The 9,713-nt window shown below is 45.1% G+C and overlaps 1 protein-coding gene across 7 annotated transcripts in view; it reads left to right on the plus strand.

Moving 5' to 3' along the window:
• CTXN3 (cortexin 3) overlaps positions 1–7,404 on the plus strand; it is a 195,537-nt gene extending 188,133 nt beyond the window's left edge. For all 7 annotated transcript variants that reach the window (XR_010792820.1, XR_010792821.1, XR_010792822.1 and 4 more), the window contains one exon: positions 7,177–7,404. Coding sequence is in view for 4 of the 7 variants with exons in the window: in XM_066603151.1 (XP_066459248.1) it covers positions 7,177–7,370 (194 nt within the window). In the remaining 3 variants the exon portion in view is untranslated. The remainder of the gene's footprint in view (positions 1–7,176) is intronic.
• The last annotated feature ends 2,309 nt before the right edge of the window (positions 7,405–9,713 follow it).

Genomic DNA, 9,713 nt, shown 5'->3' on the forward strand with positions numbered 1-9,713 from the left:
AGAACCAATTAAATTGTTTTCTTCAAACTTGTCACAAGCAGATCATAACAAAATGTCACAGAATGCTGTAGATATTTTCTCTTTTTGGCACGTCTTTTGTGTTCGCTCTAACAAAGTTTATAATTTTCATTATTCCAATGCCAAAGTGAGATGTCTTGTCGTCATACAGAATGGAATACATACTGTGCCTATTTGTGTAGAAATATAAAAATGCAGCCTATGTAATGAATTAGCTGTTATGTCATACACTACAGCTTTGAATATATACTAGACAGGACCATTTTTTTTTTTTACCAGTAACAAAGATCCTGATACAGGTAAGGAGTTGAATCTCAAAGCCTGAGTGATGTCCACATGGACTAATGAGGTATATGGAACAGAGTTGTCCTGATGAGACAGTCCCTTTAAAATAGTCATACTTGTAGCCAAATGATCATACACACTCAGCCAACAAACCTATAACTCTAAGGCCTCGGTCATACGGGCGATTTTTGGTGCGAGCTGCGCATGCGCATGCGATCGCTGTTTTTATAGAACCATTGCTTTGCAATGGTATCGGATACATGAGCGCTTTTTATGTGCTCGTCCGATTTATTATAGAACAGAAATCGCAGATAGCGCCTATCTGCGATCTGCGATTCCTGTTCTTCTCTATATGCGCTCAATGGGGCCAGCGGCAGCAGCGCCGACCCCACTGAGAACATATACTAGACAAATCATTCTCCTCTGGCACAGCTGTAACAGCTGACAGCTGCCCCTGATTGGTCCCTGCGCTGAGCCAATCAGAGGCAGCACTCACTCACCCATTCATGAATTCATGAATAGGTGAGTGAGAGCTGCCTCTGATTGGTGAGGGCTGTGACCAATCAGAGGCAGCTCATTCAGCAGGCGGGGATTTTAAATCCCCGGCTTCTGAATACTACTCACAGCATTTCAGGAGAACTGCCGGCCGACCACGGCTGAACTCTGTCTGCCGGGACAGGGTGAGTATAGATTTTTTTTTACTTTTTACACAGTTTTGGATGATTTTCTGGGAAGGGCTTATATTTTTAAGCCCTTCCCGAAAATTCATCCTGAGATCGCCCGCAGCCCATTGCTTTCAATGGAGCCGGCTGTATTGCCGGCTCCATTGAATTCAATGCGCTGGACAGCGCTGCACTGCTCCGGCCCGTTTCTAATGAAACGTGGCTAGGAGCAGATTTTTCGGGCGATGTTTCGGCCCCGGTCACGCGATTTGCAGATGCGCAAACGTCATATGATCCGCAAATCCCGGGAAAAAACGCCCGTGTGACCGAGGCCTAATACTACAGACATCAAAAAACCAAAACTATCCAACAGAGCTGTCCAAACTTTCACAAACTTTCTATTGACTGTCAGACGTTGATTGTCAAGCATTATTTCCAGGAAGCCTTCAGCTGAGATGGTCAAAATCAGACGATTCATTCAACTTCTATCTAATCTAATAATATAGTCCACTCAGAAAATCCACAGCAATTGCATCACATGTGAACATACCCTTACAAAACTGAGCGCTAATATGGCCATATGCATCGGTCCTCATATAGTAGAGCTCTGACATAAGACACAACACACTCTTGTTGGCTGATAACTTTCACGTCATTCCTGGCAGTAAATACGTTTTAGCTGGTAGGGTGGAGGTCTGCTGATTTGTGCGTGCGAGACGCACAAATATTAACCCCATTTTTATGAATGGGGTCATACGCATAAGCGATGTTTTCCTGCAGAGCACCATGATGGTCTATCTTGTGCATGCTCTCACATCGCAGTGCCCATTGTTTTAAATGAGACCGACGTCAGCATCGCACCACATGTTTGGTGCCTGTGATGCAAGATCTCCCATTGAAAACAATGGGAGATACTCTGCAATCCTCTGCCGCGGCTGTCAGGATTGCTACTTCCTCAAAGTGATACGGGGCTGTTTTCACATGAAAACGCCTCATATCCACGGGGGAATTCACATGTTGGGGAGCACGATATGGAGGCGGGATTTGCATCCGCACGTACCTGCTTTCTTGAACCTCATCTGTACTGTGGATGGTCTGCATGGCTCGGTGTCTGACATGCGCAGTACAGATTTTTTTTTGTTTTTAAACTTTTTCCACAGAATCCACACCCCGTCTGCATTGTCAATTGCAAAATGGCTATGGGTTGAAAGGCTTCCATTGACTTCAATGGAAGCCGTTCGTGCGGAATCCGCAGGGCAATGGAGCATGCTGTGATTTTTCATCCTTGAGCCCAATTGGTTTCGCTCGGGCATGAAGAATCACTTTTACATAGAATGCTATGGGCAGTATTTGCTGCGGAATCCAGAGGTGGACGCCGGTTTCAGATTTCGCAATTCAAATCCGCTTGTGTGCAGCCGGCCTAAGGGTACCTTCATACACACTCCAGAAAACCCACAGCAAATATGCTGGAAATCTGCAGCCGCCAAATCCACACCTAAATTAGATTTTGGAAATCTCCTCTGCTTTCTGTGACTATGGACTATGGACTTTTCAGTTATGTTCACATGCAGCTGATTTTTGCAGGACTTTCTGAAAATCTGTTCCATTCATCTGCATAGGATATTTTGGTAGCAAGTATACGCATTTCTGCAAGCCTTGCTCCGATGAATGAAACAGACACACAACTTTCTGCATAGCAGTCTATAGAGCCTCCTGTGTTGTGTTGTCAAGATAGGACAAAACCTGACTTTTTTGGAAATTTTGGCATTGAAATAACATGCTTAGATCCTATCTTTTGCAGTCCAATTTTTTTTTCTAGGTGCATCAAAAAATCGTTTGTCTAAGGCTGGATTCACACAAACGTATATCGGCTCAGTTTTCACGCCCCGCCCCCGTCCCGCCTCTCCCCATTGCAAATAGTGCAGAGCGGAGGAGAGGAGGCAGAGAGGGGGCGGGAGCTCAGAGCACTGCTCCTGGCTCTTCCAGGCTCCCCCCTGCAGAGAGAGACGACGTATATCGGCTCGGCGTGAAAACCGAGCCGATATACGTTCGTGTGAATCAGAGGCGTCACTTGAAGCTTCTGGGCCCCAATGCAAAATCTGTAACAGGGCCCCCAACTATAATGCTTTATTCATACTACTGGGCTCCCTATATGGAGAAGAGAGGCCTTATGGGCCCCCTAAGGCTCCTGGGCCCGGGTGCAACCGCATCCCCTGCAACCTCTATAGTTACGCCCCTGGTGTGAATCCAGCCTAAAGGAGCCCATAGGACACCATTGGTTCTAACGGACACATTTATTTTGAGGCACCTGCTTAGCTTTAGAACCACGCTCATGTGAAAGAAGCCTTAAGAAGGGACTCTTTATACTGTGAAAATTGCCACAGGCTTAACTGGGCCATAAAACTGAAGGGAGACTTTCCACCTTAGATGTGTAAATACCTGATAAGGAAATATTTCAGGAGAATGGGAATTCCTTGACAAGGGATCTGCAAAATAGGTTGCCAGTGGACGCCCCATTCAATTGAAGGCAAAATGTAGAGTTGGCAACGCATATATGTGCTCTTTCCATTGAAGTCTGTGATGCCCACCTTTTCTGAATGTCTTTTTTCTATTTGCAAAGCATTTGAGTATGTAAAAGGTCAATCCTTGTTTGTTTTTCCAAAGTAATACAAATTCTGCAGGGAAATACATTGGTTTCCTTATGCTTTAACATGCAGGATATCAAACATTATCTTCAGCTATTCCATATTTCCTTCTTTCTGTTTTAACTGCAATGACATTCTTCTTGAAAGTCATTACTTCTGCTATCAGCATTTTTTGCCTGACATTTCATTTCTCATTGAAAATCTAACATTATCAGTGCCATAGTTATATCTCCTTGATTCTCACTTACGTTTTTTACTTGTTACCTTTCATCCAGGGGCATAGCTAAAGGCTCATGGGCCCGGGTGCAAAGGCTTATCTTGGGACCCCCTACCTTCTCTTAACCCCTTAACACAGAGGGGTAACTTGAAGCTTCTGGGACCCAATGCAAAACCTGTAACAGGGCCCCCAACTATAATGCTTTATTCATAGTACTGGGATCCCTATATGGAGAAGAGAGGCCTTATGGGCCCCCTAAGGCTCCTGGGCCCCAATGCAACCGCATCCCCTGCATTCTCTATAGTTACACCAGTGCTTTCATTCACTTGTTCCAATGCAGCTGCTTTTTGCCACATTTTTACAGGAAGCACCTCGCCTGGCTTCCCATACTAAAGGTTTATTCACACAGCGTATGTATAAAACGCTACGAGTATCCCGCAGCGATGTACTCCTCACAGCCCACTCGCTCTGCCAGCAGAGAGCAGGCAAAGACCGCGTATGAGCTGCGATTGGCACTCTGCATGACCAGAATTCTGATGTCACAGACATGCACAGTGTGACATTTTTTTTCAAATTCCCTGCTCAGTGAGAGAGGGGCTGCATATTGAAATGCTACTCTTTCACCATGCCTGCAAATGGACAGCGTGTCGCATGCAGCCCTTTAAGTGCTGCGTATGAAATGCGGAGGAATAGAGCATCCTGCGATTTATTTCTCCTGCGTTTTACACGCAGTGTCCATTCACAGTCTAAATGCAGACATGAATGGAGGAATGAAAGTCCATAGACTTTCATTTGCTCCATTCACCGCATGTTGTGCACGGGAAATACGCTTGCATAATCTGCAGTGACAATACGCCCGTATGAATGAGCTCTAAGGGTGCCAATCCACTGGCGATTTTTTTTCTTGCGCTGCGAGAGTGAGTGAAAACACATGCCTCGCAGCGCTAGGAAAACTCTGTGATATCGCTAAATGCTTTAAATAGGGTTAGCAGCAGCAGCTCCAGCCCCATTGAAAACATAGGGAGTATATTGTGGATTTCTGTCACAGCTGTGACAGCTGTGGCAGGGGTTTCCTTCATCCCCGCAGGGACAGCCATCAATAAATGGCTGTCGCTGCCTGTGATTGGCTGAGCGCTTAGCCAATCAGCACAGCCCTTACAGGAGGCAGGGACTGAAAGAGCTTCACAGCAGTTCCGGGGAGCCAGCTGGGCCTGAGCGGTGGAGAGGTGATTATATAATTTTGTTTTAACCAGCTAGGGATTTTCAGGGAAGGGCTTATATTTCAAGCCCTTCCCTGAAAATAATCGCTGCAGGGGTTGCTTGCAATCCACTGCTTTCAATGGGGCCGCAGCAGTGCCGACCACATTGAAAGCAATGGGATAGCATCTTGGACTTCTGCCACAGCTGTGACAGTTGTGGCAGAAGTCTGTGATGTACTCCTTATGTTTTCAATAGGGCCAGTGCTGCTGCCGGCCCCATTGAAAGCACTGAGCGATATCGCAATTTTTTTTCTCTGTGCTGCGAGGCTGCAGGGAAAAAACTCAAATGAGTATGAAACCATTGAAAATCATTGATTTCATAATCATTGCTCTCGCATCGGAGGAAAAAATATCGCTAGTGGGTAAAAGCCCTAGGGCTCATTCCTTTCAGTTCATCCTCAGGCAGTTCCCCAATAATCCTTTTTCTCACTGATGGTTTATAATCACTTTGTCCTTGCTATAACAGAAATCTGCTTTCCATAGACTGATTTTTTGCTAAACCTGGGACAAACTTGTGTTATGCCCAATAAGAAATCGATAGAGGCAGAGCAACAGTAGAGGTTGAGAGCTGCAGCAAGGAAATGTGTCTCTCTGAACCAAAGATAAGGCAGGGGGTGTCTCAGACTAATTTAGACTCCCAGTAGACACTCTAGATAAACTGTAATCACAGATTACAGCTATGCTGTAATAAACTCAACTAAACTAAAAAGCAGCCAAGCAGGAAGAAAATTGATAACAATTAATTATCAACTATGGGTGATGATGATTAACTTTTCAGTTGTTGCTGACTCTGGGTCTCCCTATTGATCAGCTCTCGTCATTTTGGTCTATCAAGTACAGCTTCTTTTGACTGGCAAATAGTTATGCCAGTGTCTGCCACAATTGTGTCTAACCAGCAAGATATTTGACGACCCCTTCTTCATGAACCACTAACAAATCCCAGCATAATATCCTTCGACAACAGAAATTAAACTTCCATATTAGCCTTAAGTTGTGAGCTTGGTTCTCCAAATCTTCAATCTTGTGTAAGTTAAGGCTCATGTCCATGGGTGCTTTTTCACCGCGTGTTACGCGTGGACATTTAATGTTTCATGCACATCAGCGTGTGGACACAGTGTATCCATATGCAAGAGAAATAAATCGCAGCATGCTCTTTTTTTTTACGTATGATATGCAGCCTATCTATGGACTGCATATGATATGGTGCCCATACACAATACATTGCCTATAGGCAGCATTTCAATACACATCCCCGCTCTGAACAGAACGGGAATTTACAAGGAAAAAAAAAAATCACACTGCGCATGTTCGTGACATCAGATCTCGGGCATGCATATTGCCATTCTCATCCCATACGGGGTCTCTGCTGGCAAAGCATATGGGCTGTGTATGTGTGCATTTTACGGTTACACCCATGGGCACGAGCCCTAAGTCTTACAAGTTTTTGTACCTGTAGTTGATAAAGGCACCTTTACGTGGGTCAATTATCGCCCAAATAATTGCTGGAAACAGCAAAATTGGGCAATAGTCATCCTGTGTACAAGCAGCTGCCAACAGGGCACTGAAAGACAAATTGCTCACTTGTGAAAGTGGCTTGGTTTTTAGCAGAACTAAAAACCAACTGACTGCCGGCCCGTGTGACCAGGCATTTATTCTTCTACGCACAGCCCACTCTGCCTCCATCCTGTAAATGACTATGACTACTGTGTAAAGCACAGCAGTGATGGTTGGTGGGACAGCTGCTGTGTGCTTCTCCGCCCGCCAGTCGTTAAAGCATTCCTCATTAATATGGTCGATGGGGTTATCTGGTCCTTTTAAACAACTGTTTGGTTGGGGTGCTTTTAGACGTCTACCAATCTAATGTTGATGTCCTGGTTCAAGGATAGGCCATTGATTGTAAAATCCCAGATAATCTTTTTGATAATACAAAAATGGAGAAGGTTACTAAATGTAGAACCCATACCAACTCAGGACTGGTTGAAATAAATTGTCACTTTTTTTCAAAATTTAGATATTTACTCATCGACCATACCAAAACATCTACATTTACCTACCAAAGTAATTTGATTTGTATTTGCTTTACATTTCAGAAAATGTGTCAGGAGAAACACAGTCACGAGATGCCCCAGCTGAACATAAGCCGAAGAAAATCAGGCGTCGATCTGCTTCTCCAGATCCACTGCGGGAGGGGATTCTACCCAGGAAACATCAGGAGAAAGGGGGAGCAGAAGAGAATTTAGTGGAATACATGTGTCCCTTCTCTCGCCAAGTCAGCGAACCCTGATGTAGAATCCGGAGTAATAAACCATCTCTAAGCCATCAAACAGCTCTCATTTCTTCATCAAGGGCATTCTGGGGAACTGGACAATTTTATGTTATGCTATGCAAATGATTTCTTATGTGCATGTGCTATCCTTAGGGTACGTTAACACGGGGCAGAAATGAGTGGCAAATTCCAAAGCATTTCCACATCCAAAACAGAGTCATAATCCGGACCACTAGTGCGCGTTTTGACTCAAAATCAACTGCGTATTTGCAGCTGATTTTGGCAGATACAGAGCTCCCCTCACTTCCCAATTCTTTGTGCTATCAGAGCAGCCTTTCCACAAGCGATGCCTACTTTTGCATCACCGGATGAGTGGTGCTGCACTCACTAGAGGCTGCCAAGTATCGGGTAAAAGGCTGCGCTGACAGCATGAAGAATTGAGATGTGAGAGGAGCACTGTATCTGCCGAAATTAGCTGTAAATAATGGTCTGATTTTGACTTTGGTTTGGATGCAGAACTGCTGCAGAATTTGAATCCCTGATAATGCAGGTCTACACTGTGCGTTGTGAGCCAATGCAACAACTTGTGAGGTTGTGCAACTGGATCATCATGCACAGTCCAACCCACATCATTGGCCCAACTAAAATTGTGCAGAACCATGGCGGCTTGAATTATCAAACACTGGGGTCCCATCTGAATAGTTCCCAGGAAAACTCACCTCTTACTGGTAAGAATCCCAAAGGCACAATCGCCAAAATGCCAAGCCCGTGTGAGAGGGTAATTGAAAACTCGTCCCTTGGTATCCAACACACTGTGCGGAAATGGTCACAGAATGAGGGTTGTCATGCCAAAGCCTTTAAGAACCAGGGAGAACACACGGCTCTGGCAGGCCCAGCTGCTTTGAAAAAAGCTGCTGCCCCATTCTTGAAGCCATGATAATGCGATCATCCACAGTGCTTCCATAGGACCCCATATCTACAAGTATAAAAGGATAGTTACTGTCATCTATGGCCAACAGAGCTATGGAGAAATACTGTTCATTGTTGTAGTATCGGGACCCTGAGTGCAGTGGTGTCTTCACGTAGATGCGCTTGCCATTCAGGGCACCTGTGCAATTAGGTAACTGCGCTGCAGCTTGGAATTCATCGGCAATCTCCAGCCAAGCTTGCAGAGAAGGTGGCGGCATCACCGATCGCTTCAGACACTCCCAAATCATGTCACAGGTCTTCCTGGTGATGTGACAGATGTTGGTGTAGCCCAACAGGAACTTGAAATGCATCAATGCAAATGAGTTCTCGGTGGTGAGGAATTTGAAAATGGAAGAGGGATACAATTAATTACATGAGAAATAAGTGAAAGCCAACAAGAAAGAAAATCAAAAACCATGCTTGTTCTTGTCCCTTTGTAACTCACTGCAATACGAGAGAGTGAATCCAGAACCTTCGCTTCTTCTGGCTCTTCCTCCAGCATCAGGCGTGCGGCAGGAAACCGTGTAAAGCCGTGTAAAGCCGTGGTTCGCAGAGCACCGACCACAGAACTCTCACCCCCACACAGCAAAGCACAATAAATGGTCTCCTGTGGGGTCACGTGAGCGCTATAGGGGTGTTTCCAAGAGGTTGGGAATTCTGACATCATTTTGCATGCTTATTCCCTGCCTGCATTGTTTTGTTTTTTTCACATATAGAAACGCTGTACACCCACAGGCACAAAAACACACGTATATGCGATCATAAACCGGGAAAAAATCATTCAACTCACAGGGATGCACAGCTATTTACACGCAGTATTTTACGCATACGCCCGTGAACATGAGGCCTAAGACAAACATAGAGGTGCACAGCATTAATTTGGGAGATGCCTATACGCTGTTTCAATCTCTTGTTGGCGCTATACAAAAAAAAGATTATTATTATTATTATATTCCCAGCCCCCAGACAAAGCAAGCATGGCAAATGACCAAACAGACCTATGAATTTGGTTCATTAGGAAAGAACAAATGCTGTATTCACAAAGGAAAGTTAACTATTTTATTTTGATAAGTAGAGATGAGCGAGCACGCTCGTTTAAGGTTGATGCTCGAGCGAGCATCGGTCTTTTCGAGTAACGGATTACTTGCGTGGGGGAGAGTGAGAGAGAGATCTCTCCCCCCCCCCCCTGCTCCCCGCCGCTCCCCCTCCGCTGCCCCCCCCCCCCCGCATGGTGCTCAGACAAGTAATCAGTTACTTGAAAAGACCGATGCTCGCTCGAGCATCAGCCTTAAACGAGCGTGCGCGCTCATCTCTAGTTATAAGTCAAAGCGGTTGATGGCCAGGCTGGCCAAGGGTCCATTTAATATTCATGGTATTCCATATTTGTGATTA

Source organism: Eleutherodactylus coqui, chromosome 5, assembly GCF_035609145.1.
Source record: "Eleutherodactylus coqui strain aEleCoq1 chromosome 5, aEleCoq1.hap1, whole genome shotgun sequence".
NCBI lineage: Eukaryota > Metazoa > Chordata > Amphibia > Anura > Eleutherodactylidae > Eleutherodactylus > Eleutherodactylus coqui.